Source organism: Silurus meridionalis, chromosome 13 (assembly GCF_014805685.1).
Source record: "Silurus meridionalis isolate SWU-2019-XX chromosome 13, ASM1480568v1, whole genome shotgun sequence".
Classification (NCBI taxonomy): domain Eukaryota; kingdom Metazoa; phylum Chordata; class Actinopteri; order Siluriformes; family Siluridae; genus Silurus; species Silurus meridionalis.
This window is the reverse complement of record NC_060896.1, coordinates 4,436,389-4,461,914: the sequence shown is the minus strand read 5'-3', so window position 1 is coordinate 4,461,914 and position 25,526 is coordinate 4,436,389. Positions and strand designations below refer to the sequence as shown.

Here is a 25,526-nt window from a genome sequence, read left to right as displayed (position 1 = left end):
ACTATTATTATTTAGAAAGTGCAATAATATGTGACCAATATTTTATATATAGAACGATAAACTCCTCTCTAAACTGTTTCTCGAGCGCGTTCTCTCAGCACCACTTCTGCTTCGTGAATATGACGCAACACTACGGAGACCGAGGCGTGTACTGAGAGTCACATAGAATACAGATTAACATGGCAGAGGTAGAGCTGTAACTTCCTGTAGACATTCTTTTTAAATAATGATGAAGATGGGTTCCCTTTTGAGTCTGGTTTCCCTCAAGGTTTCTTCCTCACACCATCTCAGGGAGTTTTTCCTTCACCACAGTCGCCACTGGCTCGCTCACTGGGATAAACTTACACTTACAAGGAACAAACGTATATGCGCTAAACTTAAATATTCTTTTATACAACTTTATAACTGCTTTATCTCAGTAAAGCTGCATTGGGACAATGGCCATTGAAAAGTGCTCTACAAATGAATTAAATTGAATAATGTGTTGATATGAGTTCATGGTCCTAAACACTGCAGTGGACACCACTTTTCCAGATGCCGTATTAGAAAATGAATCTTCTGAACAACAGGATGGAAAGTTCAGCTGCATTGGTATAAGGTTCTGTAGAAGACTGTGATTTAAAAGAATGTATACACTATTTTTCTCTGAGAAAATTTTTCCCTCTATAAGTTTCCATTTCCCAAGAACAATCTTCAGGAATCAGTTCGTATACATGTCATGGTTGATGGGAATGAGTGCAAACTTTTCGATTTTCAAAACGAGGCTGGAAAAATCTAGGGTTCCATCAGAAAGCAAGTCGGATCAACACCGCTCCAGTTCTGTCACACTAGCAGTGATATATAACAACTTCCAGAACACTGGACATTAGCGATCTGAGGAAGAACTTCTGAGCTAGTCCAATTCCATTTCAGGCCGTTTCTGAGACTCCCGACTCAGCCGTTTTGGATTCCCAGTGGCCGACCGCATCACACTTTCATCACACCTCACACAAGAAAATCAAGTGTGAGAACTTGTTTGGTGCGAGCACCCAGAAATAACTCCTCACCAGACAAAACACAACGTCTCTGCACCTGTCAGCCGCAAAGCGTCCCGGCACGCGAGTGTGTCTGCGCTCGAGTGGTGCGTGGGTGTTGCGAAGAACCCAATTCCCTATGAACCCTTATTCCCATGAAAGTAATTCAAGTCAGAACATGAAGGTATGGATCCTTCAGGACTGGAGTAGACACTTACGTTATAAAAGCTTTTTTGATTGACAGCTCAGTGGCCCAGTTTGGGGTTGCCTCGAATGTGGGTCACAGATAATAACAAGCTGGAATTCTTAAAGGAATTTGAGTTTCATAGTATATTAAATCCGTTTTGAATAATGTGCTGCTAATAATGAACATTCTCATTAATAATTGTCATAGTTTTTAATTTGTGGGGTTACAGATTTCACTGGAGGTTAAAATCCGAATTGGGGCAGGTGTCAATATTCACAAACCATCGTTTGTAGTGAAGGAAAGGAGGTGTGGCCTTTGTAGCTGTCAGTCCTTGTGCAGAAGATGTGGCCTATGTCCCTGTCAGTCCCTGTAAATGCTGGATGGCCTCTGTAACTTGTTCCTTAGGTGAAAAACGTGGCCTACAGTACAATGTCTTCGCCAGTCTTAATAAATGATGCATGAGACTCGGTCCCTGTATGTATCAATTTAGAAGGTGTGGCCTGTTCCCGTGATAGACCCATGGCCTCTGCCATTCCTTGTGCAAAAGGCATGACCTTTGTGCCTGTCAGTATTGTGTCCACAATAACGTCCTCATAACAGTCGTTCCTTGTACAGGAGGCACGGCTTTAGTTCCTGTCAGTCCCCATATAGGAGGTGAGGCCTGTCTCTGGCAGTCTCAGTGAAGAAGGCGTGTGTTAGAGTGACATTGAAGGTGGCGTGGCCTCTGTCCCTCTTAGTTTCTGCAAGGGGGCACAGTCTCTTTACTAGTCAGTTTTATTAAAAAAGGAGTGGCCTGTTCCCCTGTCAGTCTGAGGTATGACCTCGGTCTTTGTCAGTAACCCTTTAGAAGTTGTGGAATGTCTCTGTCAGTCCCGGTGAACTCTGACATTCCTTGAGCAAAAAGAGTGGCGTTGCGCAGGAGGTGTGGCTTAAGGCTCCGTCAATCTTGGTGAATGACACATGGCCTTATAACTGTTGTTCTTGTCCTAGTTCCTGTCAGTACTAATTTAAGAGGTGTGGCCTATCCGTTAGTCCACGTGAATGACACATGGCCTCTGTAAATGTTCCTTGTGCAGGGGGCATATCCGTGGTGTTGGTTAGTACTCATTTAGGTGGGGTGGACTCTGCCTCTGTCAGTCTTGTTGAGGAAGGCATAACCTCTGTGTGTTACAGCTGAAGGATGTTGAAGGAAGCATGGCCTGTGTCCCTCTTAGTCTCTGTGATGGGACAGTCTCTTTACTAGTCAGTTTGATTAAAAAAGGAGTGGCCTCTGTCCCATCAGTCCTTGTACAGAGGGTGTGGCCTCTGCCCCTCCAGTCCTTGTACAGGAGGCATGGCCTCTTCCACTTTCGGAGCTTGTACAGGAGGCATGGCCTCTGCCCCACCAGTCCTTGGCAAATAGAGGTGACCTTTGTGATAATCTGTTCCAGTCTGTGGAGTATCTGCTGTCAATCACCAAAGGAGGTGGGAACTGTTTTCAAAATACTATCACATCATATAACATCTGAAAGGAATCATTTAAAATTATGGGCTGTTTTACTATTTATCTGTCAGTCACCACATAATCCATGAGGTATGGAGAGCGCCTCGGAGGCACAAACACATCTCCAAGGTTTTTATATTTATATATTTGGTATAAGTTTTATTTAGTAAAATGAGAAAAGTTACTAGATTGCCAAGTGCCTGCTGCTCCCCCCTACACTCTCCGTCTCTAACACACACACACACACACACACACACACACACACACACACACACACACACACACACACACACACACACACACACATGGGCCTTTCTCACATGATTTATTTATTTATTTGGGATCCTTTATAGTCACGAATTGCAAATAATTCCTCTCTACTCATTTATTCTGTTGTATACATAGACCTCACACCAGCACGTCTACGTGGCAAGCACAATAATGCACTCGGACAGTGCATGTACAGAACATCTTCACGGAGTGTGTTTTGTGCACACACACTGTAGCCAAGCTGGAACAGGTTTGTGTCTCCTAGTTAAAGTGAAAGAATAATTTCGTACTGCAGCATCCGATAACAATTTACAATTGTGTGCCTTCACCTTTGTGGTAATGGTTTGGTAAAGGCTTTGGCTGAAAAAAAAAAAGTGCCTCAATACTTTTGCAATTAGTGTATATGGAGAAAACTTTAACGGTGAGCACTGATGGATGAGGCATTGGACTTCCTGACAGGTTCTTAACGTTGTTTTTGTTTAAACCTTTTATTGTAGGCTGAATATGTTTTTTTTTGCTCAGCTTTATTGTTCCATACAGAGCAATTCATCAAGTCTTGTTTGCCAGACACAACATTACTGACTGCTGGGGGCGGGGCTTAATGAAGGGTCATTTGTATGAAAAGTATCAACTGATTGATTCTCAAAGCATACAAACAGCATCACACACACACACCCCGGAGTTTTGTCAGAAGGTCAATTTCCAAGTATGTTCTCTCCTCATTGGTCTCTCTCTCTCTCTCTCTCTCACTCTCACACACACACACACACACACACACACACACACACACACACACACACGAGTGTGTGATGGAATGATTTATTCGTAATCATGGCAGCATAATCAAACAATGAACATTAAAAGCACTGACAGATTAACCTCAGACCTCTCTCTCCATCACTCCCTCGCTCTCTCATCCGTCAGCCTCCGCACGTCTGTCAGTTGAGTCGTCTTCGCCTTTTTTCAGGTTTTCTTCTTATTTTAAGTTCTTTAAATACATTTTAATATAAAACAAGCTCACGCATGAAGAGTTCTACCGTATTCAGATACATCCACCCCCCCCGCTTCCCCCAGGGGTTTATGGGTAAAACTGCTTTGTGGGTCCTGTTTTGGGCCGACGTAGTTTGAGCTCTACTGGGAAATGCATGTATGAGTGTGTGTGTGTGTTTATTTAACGATGTGTGTGTGTGTGTGTGTGTGTGTGTGTGTGTGTGTGTGTGAGAGAGGTGTATTTGTGCATCGTTCCAGTTCTCTGCACTTGTCCCAGGTCAGATGTTGATTGACGTGAGGAGACCGAAAAATAAACACAAAGTCAACAACAACAAAAACAACAAGAAAAAGACGATCGTTAAAAAAAACAAAAACAAAACAAAAAACCCCTGAAAAAATTAAAGGAATAAAAACAATTCCAGAGAAGGGGGACATAAGAGGCATCAGTCCTGCCATCTGGAGGCACTCAGGCACAGAGCGAATACCTCACTCACTCTCATACACACACACACACACACACACACACACACACACACACACACACACACCAAGAAGGAGACGCATGCAGCTAGAACTTGTGCCGGGTGACACGAGAGGAAGGAAGGAAACAAAAAATCTGGGAATAGAGGGTGTAAATGAGAGAGAGAAGAGAGAGAGAGAGAAAGAGAGAGAGAGAGAGAGAAAGCGAGAGAGAGAGAATGCACCTGACAATACAACAAAGAAAAGGCCAGCCTTTCTCCTGTTTATGTCATTGCAACTGTTAAAGATAAAGAGAAAGAGTTGGAGAAAAAGAGAGAAAGAGAGAAAAAAATAGGGGGAGGGGTGGGGGCGCAAATACTTTTGGGCAAAATGGTATCGGCATGGTGTAATAAAAAAAATGGCACGGCACCATTGGGACACGACGTGCTTTCCCATCTCTTTCACACACACACACACACACACACACACACACACACACACACACACACACACACACACACACACCTAATAAGCTTGTGCTCCCCACAGAAACACAGCGCGAGTGTGTCCAGATTAACAGTCCAAAAAAAAAAAAAAAAAATAAAAATAAACCCCAAGAAAATCAATAAAAGTCCCAAAGACGAATGAAAGGACAAGTTGGAGCGACAGCAGCCCACAGCGCCGCTACCCGCCTCGCCACCTTCTCCTGGGTGAAACGCTTGGGCGTGGCGCCCCTCCTCCACTTCACAGGTAAAGTTCTTTAGCTCTGATGTGCTGCAGCTTCTCGCGCAGCATGCGGAACGACGGCCGCACCGCCGGGTCCAGGATCCAGCACTGCTTCATGAGGTCGTACACCACAGCGGGGCAGCCGTCCGGCGCGTCCATCTTATAGCCCTTCTCCACCCGCGGCACCACTTCCTTTAGGGGCTACACACACACACACACAATGCTGTAGTTATACAACAACATATCAAAATTATAGCTTTCTGTATCTGACCAATTAGCAACCAGAATCTCTATTGTGAGAATAACTCTCAAACGCTGTACAACTACTGTGAAGTGCACGAGAGTTTTTTACGCTATCGATCCATGACACGTTCAGACCCGCCTGAAATCTTCTGCTCGCTTACTGAAACCTTTTAGGGTTTTCAAAATGGTTAGCAAATCAGCCCATTCCACATTTAGTCCCCATTTGCTATTATAATAACCTCCATTCTTCTGAGAAGATGTTCCACTACATTTTAAAAAGTGTGCTTGTGGATATCTGTAGAGATATTGCCCTCTAGTGGCCAAACAAAATACTTCAACAACTCCTACACGACAGTTTTCCCAGTTTAGAATAAAGCTGAAATAATGTAGATCGTTCAAAAACGGCAGGACGAGGTCTCTTACAATTCTAGGGTAAGGCACACGGCCAAGGAGTAGATCTCCCAGAGCAGGACGCCGTAGCTCCACACGTCTGACTTGGTGGAAAACCTCTGCGAAAAGAAAGTAAAAATAAATAAATAAATAAATATAAAATACACAGTATTGAATATCAGACTGGACCAATTTCTCTCAATCTCAGGGGCATCTCTGTTACTGTCAAAAGTGCAGACATTATTTATTAAACCTATTATTAGGGATCGTTGGTTAGGTGGGATCAAACTGGGAAATAACTGATTAGTCAACCGTTATTAAACTTTATCACAATTTTTTTTTTATATCAATAAATATTGAGATAGATAAAAGACATGCATTCAAACTGAAACAAAGAGTAACATAACAAAATAAATAAAAACAGTACAAAAAAAAATTCAATTAACAGCTCATAGTGTCAGTGAATAGCCTCTAGAGGACGCTCTCGTACTGTATAACACAACCTTATTGTGTTTCTACACACTGCTATGAGCATCATTTCTATTGTTTTCTGTATTATATGCGGTTGGATATAAAACCTTCTCTCGCAGTGCTTCAGGTGACGTCCATTTGACAGGCAGTTTGGCAGTGTCCTGAGTGGACGACGCTTCCTTAGTCAGACCGAAGTCGCTCACTTTAGCGATGTTGTCCTCGGATACCAGAACGTTTCGTGCCGCGAGGTCCCTGTGCACAAAGTTATTGGCCTCGAGGTACTCCATCGCCTCACACACATCACTGAGAGAGAGCGAGAGAGAGAGAGAGAGAGAGAGAGACAGACGGAATATAAATAGAAGAAACAGAGCTAGAAAAAAAGTTTCTGTATGCAGGCAGCAAAACTCACAGTGAGAATTTGAGTAAGCACTCGACCCCAAGCACAGTACGGCCTCGAGAGCGCAGATAGTCCACCAGACTGCCCTGTTACAGAGAGAGAGAGAGAGAGAGAGAGAGAGAGAGATGGGAGAGAAAGTGGGCACAAGAGTATTGAGGTGAGAGAGTAAACAGAGTAAGACATTGTAGGAGACATCGTGACAGAGAGACGGGCAGAAAAAAGGCTGAGTGGGAGAGGCAAAGGAAGAAGACAATGAGACAGGGGAAAGAGGCAGAAATAGAGACAGTGAGACAGGGGAAAGAGGCAGAAATAGAGAGAGAGTGAGACAGGGGAAAGAGGCAGAAAGAGAGGAGAGAGAGAGTGAGACAGGGGAAAGAGGCAGAAATAGAGAGACAGTGAGATAAAGGCAGAAATAGAGACAGTGAGACAGGGGAAAGAGGCAGAAATAGAGAGACAGTGAGACAGGGGAAAGAGGCAGAAATAAAGAGAGACAGTGAGACAGAGGCAGAAATAGAAAGACGGTGAGACGGGAAAGAGGCAGAAATAGAGAGAGACAGTGAGAAAGAGGCAGAAATAGAGAGAGAAGGAGAAGGAGTGATGCAGCAAGATAGTGACAGAGTGAGAAAGGGAGTGGTACAGTGGATAGAGAGAGAGAGAGAGAGAGAGAGAGAGAGAGAGAGAGAGAGAGAGAGAGAGAGAGAGAGAGAGAGAGATACACACTGTGATAGAGAGACAGAGAGAAAGCGGATGGACATATTGGAGGGTGTGATGAAGTGTGTGAATTCCAGCGCTCACCTTTGACATGTACTCAGTGACAATATAGAGGCTCCCTCTCTCCTCCACGATCACTCCCAGCAGCTGCACCAGGTTATTGTGCCTCAGCTGCCTACACACACACACACACACACACACACACACACACACACACACACACACACACACACACACACACACACACACACACACACACACACACACACACACACACAGCAGAGACTGAGTGAAAATGATATTATTCATACTGGGATCAATTAGAATCCCAGTTCACTTTCCCAGTATAATTTAGATTCCATAAAAAAAGATAATTGAAAGAGAACTGAAATTGAAAATTTGTACTGAATCTTTAAACATCCCAAATTCATTAATTTGACAAACACATCATTAAGATTTTAAGCAGCAAGACAGTGTTACTACAAGTTTTATAGTGCTCCTGTCTGTCTCGGGGTTTTGTCTACATGTCTGTCTCTCAGTCTTGCTTGTGTGTATCTGTCTCTCAGGCATGTCAGTCTGCCTGTCTGTCTCTTGATCTTGTCTGTCTATCTATCTGTCTCTCGGCCTTGTCAGTCAGTCGGTCTTTCTCTCGGTCTTGTCTCTATGTATATTCGTTTCTCTGTCTTTCTGTCTCTTAGCCTTGTCTGTCTGTCTCTGTCTTCTCAGTCTGTCTGTTTATCTGTCTAGCTTTTTGCCAGTCTGTCTTCTTGGTCTTGTCTGTCTCTCTGCCTTCTCAGTCTCTCTGCGTTGTTTGTCTTCTAATTCATATGATCTATTTGGAAACAGTTGTGAATCTACTCGCGTTTCACAATATCAGTAAATTCTCGCTCTGAGCTGAAAAAGAGAACACTCACGTCATGACTGAAGCCTCGGCGATGAAAGCCTGCGCTGTGGCGTCGTGTTTGATGCACTTCACGGCTACCTTGGTCCCTCTGTAATCTCCCACCATTACATCTGTGAAAACACACACACACACGTTACGCATGTCAAAATACTGTTTGTACACACGCTATGATGAGATCAGCTGGATTGACACACCTCCAAACTCTCCTTTGCCGATGCTCTGAATGAGTTTCAGGTCCTTCCTGTTGAGAGCCCAGCCACCTGTGGACATCAGAGACATGTTTACTACACACACCCTGAACACAATGACCCTAAACATGAACTCTGACCTTATTACAGTTTTGCAAAACATAATAAAGCTGTAAAAAAAAAAAACCAGTAGAACCAGGGAGAGTCGATCGAACACCTGTAGCATGTGCTGGCTGAGACTCCACATGGAGCTCAGGGTGAAACCGGGAGGTTTGTAACATGCAGACCTGCGTCACCGTGACGACCAAAATATAATAATTTTGCATACCAATAATTGTATTCACAGCTATTACAATAACTTAAGCTGTCACCATGGTGATGTAGTGACACTGTCTCTCAGGATATAAAAAACAACAAAAGATTTTTCTCCTACGATACAAATCGAACAAATGATCATGAATCAGTTCTATTTCGGGTTTCATTATCAGTGCATTCAAATCAAACGCTTGTGTGTGATGTCACAAAACTGTACCGTTCGCAGTACAAATACAACAAGTTCATTTTGCTTTTTATAGAATGTAAACGTATATAAAGATTTCTCTGAAATCTTGATCTGGAAAAAGCAACGGGACGTTTTAAGAAAGTGTGTGTGTGTGTGTGTGTGTGTGTGTGTGTGTGTGTGTGTGCGCATACTCCTGGAAAACTCATCCTGCGCTGCTACTGTTCCCTCCATGAGCTTTGGTTTGATCAGTCGAGTACACAGTCCATCAGCGTCTTTGGTGTAATGCTGCATGAGCAAACACACACACACACACACACACACACACACACACACACACACACACACACACACACACACACACACAAGGGGTAAAGTCAGGTTATTTTGTATAAACAGACTTATTTCCCTAACAAACTAGGCTGAAAGAGAAAGAGAGAGAGAGAGGGAAAGAGGGAGAAAGAAAAACAGACAGACAGAGACAGACAGAGTGACCGATTGAGAAAGAGACAGACAGAGACAAACAGACAGTCAGAGAGACAGACACAGTGAGAGAGAGAGAGAGAGAGAGAGAGAGAGAGAGAGAGAGAGAGAGAGAGAGAGAGAGAGAGAGAGAAAACAGACAGACAGAGACAGACAGAGTGACAGATTGAGAAAAAGACAGACAGAGACAAACAGACGGTCAGAGAGACAAACAGATAGAGAGACAGACACAGTGAGACAGTGAGACAGAGACACAGACAGAGAGAGAGAGAGAGAGAGAGAGAGAGAGAGAGAGAGAGAGAGAGAGACAGGTTTCTCTGGTTTCGCTCTGGTAAACATAATTCAGTTTAAATGTTCCTGCACGATTCCTTTTTCTGTAGTTTTACTCTTCCAGCAGATGTCAGTAGAGTAAAGACTGTGTGTGTGTGTGTGTGTGTGTGTGTGTGCGCGTGTGTGCATGCACGTTCGAGAGAGACACACACATGCACGCTTACACACGCCAACAACATTCCAGCGACTCTACCTCAGGCACTAATGACACGAAGATCTAGAAACTGTTTCGTGAGAAACAAACATCACGTACAGAGCTGTCATAATAGCCAGATCGAGATTTATATACCGTCTAAACACACACACACACACACACACACACACACACACACACACACACAAACTGAAGTGTTTACTGGGATGGTGATTAGAGAGCGACAGAGTGTCATAAGCAGCTTGATGCAACAGGCATCGGACAGGGTGGGGGAGAGAAACAACGAAACAAAAAAAAGGAATGCGTGGAATCCTAGAGCAAGACGAAATACATAAAGGGCAAGTTAAACACACACACACACACACACACACACACACACACACACACACACACACACACACACACACACACACACACACACACACACACACACACACACACACACACAGTCATGGGAGATGACTAGACCGGGCGACGGTCTGAGAAAGTAGTAGCGTTGAAAAGAACTGGTTTATGAGAACAAAACACAGCTTATTATAATGTCCTTATAAACCACACACACACACACACACACACACACACACAGTCCTTGTGTACACAAGTCATTTTCCTTTATTGTTAATAACAGACAACGCATTCAAGTGTGTATACTGTACACTAGCTAACTGCTAAACTGACAGGATTTTTTTTTACACTAAAAAAGCTAGCTAAACTCAGCTAACCACCAACATGAGCTGACAGGAATTTCCAAAATCCAAAGCCACAATAGGATACGCTACATAGACAAAAGTATTGGGACGCAAACAAATATTTCTGTCCGTTTGTGGTTCTGTCACAGTTGTATAGGATGTCTGGATACGGTAGCATGAAATTTTCTCCTCACTTCCTGCTGAACAACGAATAAAGACTAGATGTGGAATGGGATGTTCAAAAAGCACGCCGCAACCTCATGGGCAGGTGTCCAAAAAACCCTCCAGCTACTTCATGCTGATCAGCTAATGGGGTCTAGACATGGAATTCTTCTCCTGGTAGGACTCTTTAACTGATCCGGAACGCAGCTTCACGACTTATTAGGTTCTCCAAAACCATTCCACTGCTAGCGTTCCTCTGATGCTTGCTTACAAAGCTAAAAACAGACCCCCCTCTATGTCTGAGCTCTTCTCACCCCATCTTGCACCACCCTTTCTTAACCGCCACTCGACCGCTCCCACCATCTCTCCAGGTACAAACAAGACATGCTTCCAGAATCTTCTCTGTTCCATCATTAAGGTGGTGCAATGAAATGATCTTCCACAAGATTTCTGATTTCTACATCTTCTAGCTCATCTACAAGTTTTGACGGTGTCCTAATAAACCGGCATCAGAATGTTTAACGGTCGTAGTTGCTCCTCACCTCCACCAGCTGCATGAGATTTTCAAAGTACTCCTCCTCGTCGATGGAGAGCTTGCCGTTGTGGTAGATGATGCGGTAGTGCTCCACTTTGCCCTCGCAGCTCACACACAGCGTGTAGTCGCCGGGGTAGTTGGTGCTCTCGCGCACCAGGAAGAGCCCCGTCTCCGGGGGGTAGAGCAACCGTTCTGCCTGGTCCCGAGTAATCTTTCCATGGAACCATCTGGAAAAAATAAAAAAATAAAAGCGTAAACACAACTCTGTCACATATACGTTGTGGTACTTGTGTCTGGTGGGAGTTAATTAGTATAAATGTTACACGCAGTGCTGAAGAGACTGGGGACATGTCCACAATATTACGTTTTTCGTTTCGTTTCATTTTTTTCAATTTTGAAAACGCCGCTTTTTCCGAAACGATGACGCATTTTCAGTCGTTGCTGTGACGTTTCAAAGAGCCAGAAAAGTAAATAAACGGCAGGTGGAAACGAGACGCAGCTCGAAGCATCTTACGCTTTGCTCATGCGAGGGTTTTTCAGACGTTTCAGTGTGAAGGAACAACTTTTGGGAAGCGTTTAATAATGAAAGTGTGGACGCGGATCGTTTTTAGGCGAAAACGCCGTTTTTAAATTTAGTGGTATTGGTGTAGACGTCTTCTGAGACGACAAATTAGAACAGGAGGAAATGATATCAAGAAATGGAGACTAAATGTGGAATAGGATGAGAAAAAAACAAAGAAACAAAAAAACATTCCAATCTTATGGTCAGGTGTCTTATGGTCAGGTGGCAGTTAAAAAAAACCCATGAGAACTTTGAATCTAAAAAAATAGACCAAATAAATGTGTGTGTGTGTGTGTGTGTGTGTGTGTGTGTGTGTGTGTGTGTGTGTGTGTGTGTGCGTGCGTGCAAACATCATTGGAGATGAAGCAGACTGTCTTTAGCGGATGAGTGTCAGGTTTCTCTGAAAGCTGATTCCCCAAAACAACAAGAGCTACTGTAATACACGGTATTGTAATCATTACTTAATCTAATATATGCAAACACACACATTAGGAAAAAGAGAACAAAGGAGACCAGGGGATGAGAGGAAAATGAATCATGGAGAGAGAGAGAGAGAGAGAGAGAGAGAGAGAGAGAGAGAGAGAGAGAGAAAATATATTAGAAAGAAACGAGAGATACACAGGGAGGAAAAGATATGACTGCAGGAAGAAACAGAACCACAGAAACAAGAGATACAGAGAGCCAGACAAAAACGGGGGATTCGGCAAGAGACAGAAACAAGGAATTTTGTAAGAGAAACAGAGATAGAAATGAGAGATGCTGAGATCGAGACAGGGAGATTCAGAATGACAGAGAAACAGAGACAGACAGAAATGAGATGGAGGAAGAGAGAGAAATAGACAGAAATGAGAGATACAAAGAGCAAGACAAAAGGGGGATTCAGTAAGAGACAGAAACAAGAGATACAGAAAAGAGGATTTAGTAAGAGAAACAGAGATCGAGACAGAAACGGGGGTTTAGTAAGATAGAAATGAGATGGAAGAAGAGAGCGAAACAGAGAGAGAAAGAAATGAGAGATACTGAGATTGAGACTGAGGGAGATTCAGAATGAAAGAGAAACAGAGAGAGACAGAAATGAGATGCAGCAGGAAGAGAGAGAAACAGAGAAAGAAACAATAAATGCAGGAAAAGAGGAAAACAGAGACAGAGAGAAGCAGACAGACAGAAGTAACGAACACTGGAGAGGGAGACAGAATGAGAGAAGGAGAAAGAAAGAGACAGAACCTGTGAGATGGATCATTAAGAGGTGTTCAGTATAAGCATCTTACTGCACTGTAATAAACTCTGTGACCAAGTAAAAGTGATGTGGCCACAGTGGCAAACATCCCTCCTTCTCTCTCTCTCTCTCTCTCTCTCTCACACTCTCTCTCACACTCGCTCACTCCTGTACTCAGCCTGTAAATGGAACAGAGCTGTTGGTACAGAGTGGCTGAGCCGAGTGTCAGAATCCACACTTAGTTACTGGGTTAATCCGGCGAGAGCGTTGCCATAACGACGATCCAGAAAATTACTACCCCACTCAACTCCCTGATCCGTCTTCTCCCAAATTCCAAGATGTTCCAATAGACACTCCCATTGAAACATTCGACAAAGTCTTCCCTCAGTTCAGTTGCCAGATTTCAGCCATGAATCTGCCACTATATTCTTAGAAAAATCCTTCCCCAGCCGGGTTGCCAGGTCTCAGCAAAATGTCTGACTTGGATCTTTTAAAAAAAAAAAAAAAAAAACCTTTTGTATTATGGTGTGTTTCTATCATGCATGAAATGCATTTTCATTGTAAACAGCTGTGGTAACGCACGAGGTCAGAATAACACCAGCTGCACACCTCCGAATGTAAACAACATGATGTCTTGGCACACTGACGTATGAAGGTCGGTGCTCCCTGTGACGGTGCGTGCGGGCTTGTGCTGCCCTCTGTTGGCGTTACAAAATTTGCCGTGAAATTTTTTGATACCTCGTAAACTCTGTGTATTGAGTGTTTTTAGGTGCTCCAATGGAACTGCCTGGTTTTTATTACTCCTGAATAAAGTCTGCTTCTTTGACACTTCAAGACAGACCCTGAAATTATTTTCTTATTTTCACCAATGTGCAACAATAATTTTTTTCTGATGAGTAAAAATGAAACATGCACAGAAGGCTGTAAGAAGGGCATGCATTTGCATTGCAAAGCTGCACAAATCATTCAAGCAGACATTCCGGACTTGAGATGAAGATAAATGAGAAGAATAGAGAACTTATTCATTCCTGAGAAGATTCTCAGTGGGTCTATACAGAAAAAGGGTGACACTTATTTTCCTCCTCAGTCTCTGCATTACTGATGCATGCAATTTAGCGCTGACTTCTCTCCACATCTGCTTATTCTGTCCTCCAAATCCCGGTCCTGTACATCATCGATTCTCAGTCTTGTGATTTTGCAGAAACTGATTCCATATCATTACGGTTTGGGCTGAAACAGTTCCTCGAGTAACTCGTGGAATTCGACATGCGAAAAAGCACAGAGGAAATTATTTGTCGAAAACGTAACTACACACAGAGCACTGTGTTTCCCCACGGACCGCTATTACTGGTGCACCACCTGCTAAACTCTGGAGAGCTCTGCACAGGTAAACGCAGAAGACGCTGCAGAATAAAAACGGTGGTAATCGAAGCGAAGAGATATTCAGAAAAACCAAGAGGATAAAAACAAAGAGAGAGAGAGAGAGAGAGAGAGAGAGAGAGAGAGAGAGAGAGAGAGAGAGAGAGAGAGAGAGAGAGAGAAAAGAAAGAAAAGAGAGAGAAACACACAAGAAGAAAGTAACAGTACAGAAATACAGGGAGAGTTAAACTGAAAAATAAAGACCTACAAAAAGAGAGATATGGAGAGAGTCAAACAGAGAGACAGAGATCAGACATATGAGAAGAGAGACAAACTGAAATGGCGATACAAAGAGAGAAAACAGTAACGAGATATAGAGACGGATACAGAGAAATTGAAAGGGGACAGGACAAAATAAGAGATGGAAGAGACAGACAGAAATAAGAAATGAAAAGAGATAGAAAGAAAGAGAAAGACAAACAGAAAATAGACAACAAGAGAAATAAACAAGGGATATGGGTAGCGCCATAAAACGAGAGAGAAAGTTCAACAGAAGTGAGATGACGGGAGAGCGAAAAATGTAAATAGAGACAAAGAAACAAGAGGCAAGGACAGAGAGTGTGAGAACGAAAGAAGAAGAGATAGATGTTAAAGATACAGAAAGAGAGATAAGCTGAGAGAGAAAGAGTGAGAGAGAATGGAGAGATGCAGAAAGAGAGAAGAAGTGGGTGGGATAAAGAGATAGAAAGAGAGATAGAAAGAAAGCTGGGAAAGTCCAGTTAAGTCACATTTACTCTGAATGTGAAAATGCTGAATGTGCGAAAGCTTCGGGTAAAAAGATTTCAGTTCGTCTCTCAGAATACAGAAGCCATTTTTTTTTAGCAGCAGTTCAGAGAAACAGCGAGATGCTGGAGGGGGTGAGGAGAGGAGAGTAGAGGAGAAGAGAGTAGAGGAGAGGAGAGGAGGGGGTGAGGAGAGAAGAATGCTGGGAAGGATGTCGATGTGACGGATGAAGCAACGCGAGGCTTCACACGGAGACAGATTTTCAGACACCACAGGCTCAGCAGCTTGGGATCAGACTGCGGTGGTCAAAATGACGCTCTTTCAGCTGCAGAGTTGCTCCGTGTGAAGTAATTAAAGTTAAAGATTCACTGTGCGTGTGTGTGTGTGTGTGTGTGTGTATATGTGTGTTGTATTGTGAATCTAGGATGAGCGTGCCTGTTAAAGAATGCAGGCACACTGATCTAATCAACTCAAGTCTCTAGCAAACAGCTTCCCTCTGAGCATCCAGTGTCTGAGCAGCTCCCAGAGGACGGACCTTCTCTCACACACACACACACACACACACACACACACACACACACACACACACACACACACACACACAGTATTGGGACACCTGACTTCTCCAGCCATTTTTGTGGTTCTTCCCCAAACTGTTCCTCAAAAATGTCATGTTGCATGAAAGTTCTCCCTTCACTTGAACTAGGACACACCGTCACTCTACACAAAGCAAACTCCATGAAGATGTGCGTTACATGATTTGGAAAATGTGGAAGATCTCCTGATATAGAACTCTGCGTTGAACACCTTTGGAATGAACTCACCGACATCAGTACTTGACTTTATTATAATTATTAGCAGATGCGCTATACTTATATTATTTTAGAACATTTGTGACCGATATTTATGTACTTCTCGCTTAACTGTTTCTCGAACATGTTCTCCACTACAGAGACCAAGGCGTGGCCTGAGAATCACATAGAATATAGATTAACATGGCAGAGGTAGAGCTGCAACTTCCTGAAAACAGAACAGGAAAAGAAACTAAATGTGGAATGGGATGTTGAGTCGATGTATATACCCTTTATAGTGTTCAGCATTTTAGACGTATATATATATATATATATATATATATATATATATATATATATATATATATATATATATATATATAAAGATGAATATGACTAAAATATCATCTTCAATTCACTACGGCAAAGTGGACGTGTGGGACAGAAAATCAGACAGGTGGGACGCCTGATCGTCTCTCCCCTCCTACAGTAAACGGAAGATTTTCCTTCCATCGCTTTGATGCCACCAAGCCATTGCTCAAACTGAGTCAAAATCTGCCCCATGGCACACCGACGCCCGGGGAAGAGCGAAATGTGAACCATCAAGAAAAGAGTGCACATGACATGGTCATGAATAATGAAGAGAAGTAGGACAAGAAGCTCTGTGACCTTGATGAACTTGTATAATTAGGGGACGCATGAAAGCACGATGAAAAGGTGGCGCAGATGAAAGTCATGCATCATGAATCATCTGGAATGTAGAATCACAGTTTGCTGATCACTTCCTGTACTGATGAGCCGAATTGAGAGAGAGAGAGAGCACTCACGGCATCAGGCTCAGCTTCCCTCCTGACTTTACTCCTTCTCGTTTCTGCACGTAGTTGGCAGGGATCGTTCCCTCCTTCCCCATCGTGTTCTTTGCTTTGTACCAGTTGGGATCCTGTGGAAACGTAAACGGAGCTTACATTCATTGCATCCAAACATAAACAAAGTGTCATTAAAAAAAAAGTTCAATAAAGAGAAACTGCAAACCAAACAATAAAGAAAAAAAAAATCGATGCATTTCAAGAACGTTATACTGCGATTTCCTAATGACATTTAAAGTGCTGACACATTTTTCAGTCGTCATAACGTCATGAGTACCGAATTTGACAATTTCCAAGGTATTACTGTATCTCATTCTTGCAGTTGAAGGTTAGGGCCTTGCCCAAGGGCCCAGCTATGGCAGCTTGTTGGTGCTGGGATTGGAACTCCTGACCTTCTAAACAAAAGCCCAACAATTTTAAATAGAGGTCCACCGATTCATCGGTTTTGGCAATTAATCGGCACCGATAGATAATTGCTGGAAAAAAATTTGCAAAAATCTATACCGATAGTTTTTCCGGGTTGCGTCTCGTACTGGAGCAGCTGAGAAGGTCCGCTGTTATTTCAAGAGTGGCCTTTAGAGGCTTTTATTATATAATATAAGGGATGTGTTGGCACAGTGAATAAGAGTGAACTTTGGATCAGAAGATCATGAGTTCTAATTCCCAACACCACCAAGCTGCCACTGCTGGGCCCCTATGCAAGGCCCTTAATCCTCAAATGCTCAGTTGTAAATCGCTCTGGATAAGGGCGTCTGCCAAACGCCATAAATGTAATAATTATTCTTATTGATTACCATTTAACACATTTTAATGATTCAGTATTGCTTTTTTTGTTATAAATTGCAATATTATTTTACATGGTGCGTTATGTTTTATTATAATTTTTTTTTTATCCAGTATCCATTTTCCAGTTACCTCTACCCCATAATAAGTTGCATATCTGATAATTCTCCCATGCAAAAAAAGAAAACAAATATGCAAAGAAAGCTATAAAAGGCTGCAGGTCAAAGCGGTAGAAAGCTTACAGATGGTAAAAGTTTGGAGATGGTGAGATAATAGACGGTGCTAGATATAGCTCGTGATTGCTGAAGCATCAACAAACCCATAAATCATTCAAGCATACATCCATTCTCGAGTTTGAACCCGTTTCACACCATTTTGCATGTGAGAAATAATTTCTTTTTTTATAGAATCTGATGTATAAACCCCCAACTCTAACCCCTGTTTCTGTGCTGATCGCTACCTTAGTAACGCCGATGATGCTGAGGACGTCTCCTTTAGAGAAGGGCAGATCATGCTCTGTGGTGCCCTGGAAGTTATACTTAGCCACACACTCAGTACCCGGCGGCCATGGCGTCTGCACAGAGGGAAGAGGAAGCAGAGGAATGAGCTTATACATGCACAACATATCCTTTCACTTGTTTATACATTACTGTAAGTTCTAAACATGAAATGTGCTTCATCTACAGAACCTGTGTATATTATAAAACATGTTACTTATGTGTACATACATGTGATTAATACCGTATGAGGTCTATGCAACGAGTCATAAGTTACATGCTATAAAAGGTTATTTGTATGTAATAATAATACCGTAGTATATAAACATGTAATATGCTGTGCAAGTGTTATATAAGATACAAGTAATATGTAGACATATTGTATATGCGTATAAATTTAGTAGGTTGTATATGGGAGTCCCACACACACACACACACCTCTTCTTATACCATTATGCCGTGCGCAAACTCTTCAGACACGCGATGTGGAAAAACCCTGATCCGCTTAATCACCCCCCAAAAAACCAATTGATACGCATTCATTTAAACCGCATTTAAAATAACGAAAATCAAAAACGTCTCGTTTCCTGAAAACGCGTTCAAGCGCTTCAGCAAAGGGCGAGACGCAGCAGATGAACCGGATGAGCCATGGTGCACATTGCTCTTTCACTACTAAAGGATGCGTGCAGGACGCATGCATCACTGCTCAGGATTGTGTGTGTGTGTGTGTGTGTGTGTGTGTGTGTGTACCTGTAGCCCAGACATTGTGTCGGGGAAGGGGAGGAGGAGGAGGAGGAGGGGGGGGGGGTCGCAGTCTCCTCACACAGGTGTCACAGGGTATCAGGTAGCATCAGAGCTGAGGAGAAACACACACACACACACACACACACACACACACACACACATGTTAAAGCTCAAAGATGGGGAACATGGACACATCCTGCACCTTTCGTAACCCAGAGGTGATTTTCCCTTCATGCACGTTTACTGTGTGAGCTGAAGTTAATAAACTGCACGTGTCTGATCGACACAAGAACAACGTACAGGAGGTACGCTTCACTGCAGCTGCTCGGCTGAGACATAACGAACCTGCGCAACCTTTTCCTCCCTGGGGGCACGCACACACACACACACACACACATACACACACCTGACTGTCTATCCTTCAGCATTTCTGACCAGTAGGACAGACTGATAATAGAAGAGCACTACTGTGACAGATGATAATACATATTACAATTGTAATGCAACTGTTCGGCCAAAAGTTTGTGGACACCTGACAATACGATTTGTGCTTTTTTTTTTAACATCCCGTTCCACATGCAGTCCCCATTCGCTGCTATAGTAACCTCCACTTTTCTGGGAAGATGTTCCACTAGATTCTGGAGTGCGCTTGTGGAGATTTGTGCGAGATTCGTTCAGCCACAAGGGGGCGTTGGCCAAGTCAGGTAGTGATGTAGGTGAGGTAAGGAGGCCTGGGTGCACTCAGCGTTCACATTCATCCTGAAGGTGTTTGATAGGTTTGGAGCTCTACAGCAAAAGATCATCTACATCCCTAACAGGTTGGGGTCTCTGAGATAAATTTCATGCTACAGCTTTCAAAGACGTCCTAAAAAAATGTGTACCTGCTCCAGAACCACATACGGCTTGAAAAGTCGAGTGTCCTAATACTTTTGACTATTCGGAGAATGAGCGATTGTGATATATACAAAAAAGAATTTTGCTGTCATGTCATTAAAGTGTGTACAGAACTGAGAAAGTTCCTCATATACAGTATATACAAATAAACTAATAAATAAGAGCCAATAATTAAATGTACACAAACTCATTTAAAGGAATCTTGAATATCTGTTTCTGCCTATCGTCATACAGGGAAAAACGTAATAAAGTTTGTGAATTCTTTAAAAAAAAATTAATAAATAAAATCGATCTGTATAAAACAATGACTCAAACTCTCAAAAGGAGACATTTCATCCTGCTCTACATCATTATAAGATTTCTTCAGAGCACATGAAACTGTTCTGAGGTGGTCAGGCTTTAAGCCCCGATGCGCGTCATGGGAGCGGAGACAAGTGGTCTCGCTGGCTTCCTGCCACGAACAGGAAGTGAAAGTTAGAATGACTGTGGAAGCTGACTCAGAGTTTCCATCCCTCAACATGCTGAGTGGGTTCGGGTTGAGAACGATGGAGGGGGCAAGATGTGGCACCTAATACACCGCAAGACGCCTACGAGTGACATGTAACCAAGAAGACCCCACACACACACACACACACAAAAAAAGAAACTTGGGGAGATTTGAAAATTCAGCTTGTAAGATGAGTAGCACAAAGTAGCAAAAGAAGGCTAAAAAACAGCTTTGGAGTGTGGGGTTGTGTGTGTGTGTGTGTGTGTGTGTGTGCGCGTGTTCCTGACATTCGTGCAGAAACAGGAAATGCTCTACTTGCGGACTGCTGCAAAAGGACGCAAGCCAAAAATAGAGCAGTCCTCTGTGTGTGTGTGTGTGTGTGTGTGTGTGTGTGTGTGTGTGTGTGTAATTCAGAGTGATAAAAAATAGTAACAGCTGAAAGATATAATTTTTTTCCCCATGACCATTTTGCGCTGCAATTTGATCACATTTGATAAAAACAAACAAGTAAATAAATAAAAATATTTTGGAAAAAAAACAAAAACGGGATTAAATTTGTGACCTTGATGCAAAAAAAAAAAAACGACAAACTTCCTCTCTGCCGTTTATTCTTTCGCAGATCGTTAGAAGTATTTTTCTGACAGGAGCAGGAAAGACTCTGGCGAGCGTTCACAGATGATATCGGTCACCCGAAAGAGATGCTGCGTGATCCTTTTGCGTATCAGGATCGCGGAGAGAAAGTAAATCTGGGTCAGGACGGAGCGCGGCGGACATGCTGACGCGAGCACAATGTGCGGTCGCTGCACGATTAACGCGCATCGCGGCGCAGACGTTAGCCGGAGATGTGTCTGAGTGGCGAAGACGCTTGATCATCGGAGACGTTTTCAAGGAAATGCTAGATCATATTTTCATGAGGAAACTAAATGCTGTTTAATCTAATAAAAATATCGACCGTAATTTCCGGACTATTAAACGCACCCAAATATAAGCCGCATTTTTATTTTAAACATAAATACGCCGCACCTGTCTATAAGCACTACACTGAAACTAATAAACTTTACACAGGCTTTAATGAAAGACAGTGTCTGTTACACGGCTTGTATCTAAACAGTAGCCTACCAAGAAAGTCATTGTTTACTGTCTTCCTCCTTCCTTTCACAACAATTTCTCTCGGGAGTTTATCTTTTGGCATCGTCGGATTTTTAAAAATCACCATCGGTGAAGTTTTTCTCCCGATGCCGTGCAGCTCAAAACACAGGTGAAGTGTGTTTTTTCATGCCCGGTTGTTTTCAGCGTGACGAATGATTCACATTTCCTGTAGACAGTCCGAGTGAGCGGCAGGTCAAACGTCAGAGGGACCTCATCCATATTTATGATGTGGTGCGGCCCGATTCAGTGGGAGCGCATCTGATTTAATATAAAGAGTTTCATTGTTTCACCTGAACCCGTTCAGCAATTTCATTGGTCTAATGTTATGGGGCTCAGTTTTTTGGCTTGAATCTTGTGAAACCGGGGAAAAAAACCAAGGAAAAATCCATAAATTAGCCGCTTCAGTGTTGAAGCTGTGGGGTTCAAAGTGTGGGGAAAAAAGTAGCGGCTTATAGTCCGGAAAATACGGTACCTGGAGAAGAAAACAAACACACACCAGCTGTAACTGTGAAAGCGTGTTCCTGCACAGAGTTTGCATTGTGTGGTTTACACCGAAAATATGAAAATGTGACCTTAATGACTATGCAAATCCATTCAGGCACGGTGAGGACCAGCCTCAGCTCTCAGGAGCTTCACATAAACATCTACACTACACGGGCAAACATTTGTGGACTCCTGACTATAAGATTTCAGCTCTCGTTCCACATTTAATCAATTTCCTGTTATAATAATCTCTACTCTACTGGGAAGATGCTCCACTAGACTTTGGAGTGTGCTGGTGAAGATTCCTTCAGCCACAAGGGTGTTAGTAAAGTCAGGTACTAACGGAGGTGAGGTGAGGAGGCCTGGGGTGCAGTCAGCTGATGAATGTTGAGGTCAGAACTCCATAGCAGAAGATCTTCCACTCCAACTCATGTATCTTCATAATTGTCATGCTGGAACAGGTTTGGGTCTCGAAGTTCAAGTGAAGGGAAAGTTTTGCGCTGCAGAATCCAAAGCCGTCCTATAAAACTGCACGACTCCGACTTCGTGGCACCAGTTCGGAGAAAAAAAAACACACATGCCTGGAAAAAAAACAGGTGTCCGTATATTTTTGGCCACAGAGTGTTGACCGTACGCAGAAACGTGCCGAGTTTGGATTGCGGTGATCCGGACGAGTCACATTCAACTCAGCCGTGATTAGGGTCGCAAAGTAGCGGAAATTATCCGATAAATTTCCTCATCTTCGGAATTTTGGAAATATTCCAATTTGGAAACTTACCAGGAATTTTTGTGGGAATTTCTGGGAGTTAGTTAGAAATGTGGGGAAATGTATATGAACTGTATCATATGCAAAAATAAATATAAACATTTTGTTTGGTCATAAGCTGGCATGCATGCAAACTAATACAGATTAAAAAAAATATTATTTTTTATTGATTTAATTAGGATAATTTTGTCGCACAGTAGTTTACACACAATTAAGTTTTAAACATAAATGCATGTAATATATATATGTAATTCACGTGTATACTCGTCAAGACGGGTATTTTTTGGCATTATTTTGTGTGCAGGATTTTAGAAATGGTGTGTGTTATGTGATAGACGAATACACAGTGTATGCAGGGGGCGTGGCCTCAGTGGCCCTGCAGTAAGCCTGCTGTTGATTGGTGAATGTGCAGGTAGAAATTCTACTGAAAATTCATTCCCAGTTTATTGCTTTTATTTCCCATGGAACGTTTACGGTCTTGAAAATTCCTGGAACTTTGCAACCCTGGCTGTGATTGGTTAGTGTCAGATAATATACAAAATGATATACAAATGAATGGGGGAAGGGGGGATTGAGTGAGATGGAGAGAATGCGAGAGACACTGAGAAAGAAATGGGGAGAAAAAGAGAGTGTAAAAGAGAAAAACAGACAGATGAAGAGATTGACAGACTGGCGGGGGTGAGAGAGACAAGTGGAATGAGATATGGTCAGGAACGAAGAAAAAAGGTGAAAGAATTAGAGAAAGATGGTGTGAGAGAGGATGAAAGAGACAGTGAAAAGAAAGAGATAGACAGTGAGAGATTGTGATAGCAAAGGAGAGAAAGGGACAGTGAAAGAGAAAAGGAGAAAAGGAGAAAGAGAGTGTGTGTGTGTGAGTGAGTGAGTGAGAGAGAGAGAGAGAGAGAGAGAGAGAGAGAGAGAGAGAGAGAGAGAGAGAGAACAGGAAATTCTTGTTGTAGATGGAGTAAGAAAGGAATGCGAGTTGTGAGAAGGAGGACTGTGAGAGTGAAGAAAAAGAAAGGAGGGAGAACAGCACACATGTTGGAGTTCCCTGATCGAACACACACACACACACACACACACACACACACACACACACACACACACACACACACACACACACACACATTAAGGAAATAAAAGGCATTTACGAGGAAATTGAAGTCACTTCATTCAGCACAATACTGAGATGGACCCTGAAGCAGAGGGCTGCAACTACCACACTTCCTCTTACAGGCTTCTCACCTCAAATCACCTCCTCCTCATAATCCTCATCACCACAATTATCATCCTCCTCCTCCTCATCACCACAATTATCATCCTCCTCCTCCTCATAATTATATAATTCTCCCCTCCTCATCATAATCATCCTCGTTATAATCATCCTCACCACCACCACCACCGTGATCATCATCATCATCATCCTCACCATCCTCATCATAATCATCCTCCTACTCATCATCATCATGAGAGGTTGTTACTCCATGTGGACATTAAATTCGTCTCACCACAGCTCTTTCAATTTCCATTGAACAGAATGAGTGCACAATCAACAGCGACAGAGAGAGAGAGAGAGAGAGAGAGAGAGAGAGAGAGAGAGAGAGAGAGAGAGAGAGAGAAAGTAGTGCAGATGGAGAGAATAAGCAATGAGCCGCTCTGCAGTTCAGCACTGAAATCAACATGTATCTAGAAAGGAAGGAAGAGGAAAAAGAGCACAAGAGATAAAAAAAAAAACCAAAAAAAAACAGAGATATAAAGACAAGACATTTTTACACTTTGTTACACACACACACACACACACACACACACACACACACACACACACACACACACAGGAGTAATAAATGTGATTAGTGGCCCTGAGCTGCTGTCTTCCAGAGATGGAATGATGTCAGTAATATAATAAAACATGGAGAGTAGATGAAACCGTCTTCACACACTGGGACATGGGGACACGCAGTCTCCTGAGACATCCTCCTCCTCATCATACTCATCCTTCTCCTATTCATGATCATGTACATCCTCCTGAATCTCATCCTCCTAATCCCACTCCTTTATACTCCTCCACTTCACACTTGTCCTTCTCCTCATCATCCTCTTTTCCATCATACTAATTATCATCCACATATTCCTCATCATCCTAATAATCTCACTCTCCCCTGTCAATCACAGAGCCACTATCTAATCATGAATGCTTTATTTAGAGTTACTCTGGCCCGAGATACTGAGTACAAACATCTGCAACAAGTGCAGAAATGATCTGCAGGAAAAATCTGTCCTGCTCCACCCTCTCGCTCTTCACACGGCCTCGTTACGAACGATCGCACCCTCTTTGGTCGCGAGCGTATTCTACTAATAAGTCTGGTCTCTTCATGCAGATGTGCAGATAACGTGCACGTTTACCTCACCCCAGAGATCGTTCAGGGTCATCGCGGTGTGGTGTGACTCTTCCAGGAAGTTATCGGAGATTAGATCACATGAAACCTTTATGAACACGCTGACTGCACCCCAGGCGTCCTCACCTCACCTACACCAGGACCTGACTTTACCAACACCCTTGTAGCTGAACGAATTTCACACAAATCTAGTGGAACATCTACCCAGGAGAGTGGAGGATATTATAACAGAAATGGAGAACAGATGGGGGAATGGGATGTTCAAAAATAAGCACATAATCTTAAGGTTAGGTGTCCACGAACTTTTGGCCACGTTTATGGGAAAAACCTGTCCAAGTTGAATAGAGTTGTATCCAGTTCAGCAGTACTGAAACCACACCAGGTAGTTGGTAACGATGCTGTGAATGCGGCATGAACGTGTCCTTCAGCATCTCTGGTGGTTTCACTCTCGCTCACGGAACTAGAA

The 25,526-nt window shown here is 42.9% G+C and overlaps 1 protein-coding gene across 1 annotated transcript in view; it reads right to left on the bottom strand.

Moving 5' to 3' along the window:
• Positions 1-3,756: 3,756 nt before the first annotated feature.
• Positions 3,757-25,526, bottom strand: part of LOC124395635 (tyrosine-protein kinase CSK-like) — a 28,828-nt gene continuing 7,058 nt past the window's right edge. Inside the window, 13 exon segments of the mRNA XM_046864315.1 lie at positions 3,757-5,329; positions 5,795-5,820; positions 5,823-5,880; positions 6,340-6,535; positions 6,642-6,715; positions 7,425-7,515; positions 8,255-8,354; positions 8,439-8,504; positions 9,126-9,219; positions 11,292-11,511; positions 16,823-16,935; positions 18,105-18,218; positions 18,892-18,997. Coding sequence (XP_046720271.1) covers positions 5,147-5,329; positions 5,795-5,820; positions 5,823-5,880; positions 6,340-6,535; positions 6,642-6,715; positions 7,425-7,515; positions 8,255-8,354; positions 8,439-8,504; positions 9,126-9,219; positions 11,292-11,511; positions 16,823-16,935; positions 18,105-18,218; positions 18,892-18,906 — 1,350 coding nt within the window. The 5' untranslated portion in view covers positions 18,907-18,997 and the 3' untranslated portion in view covers positions 3,757-5,146.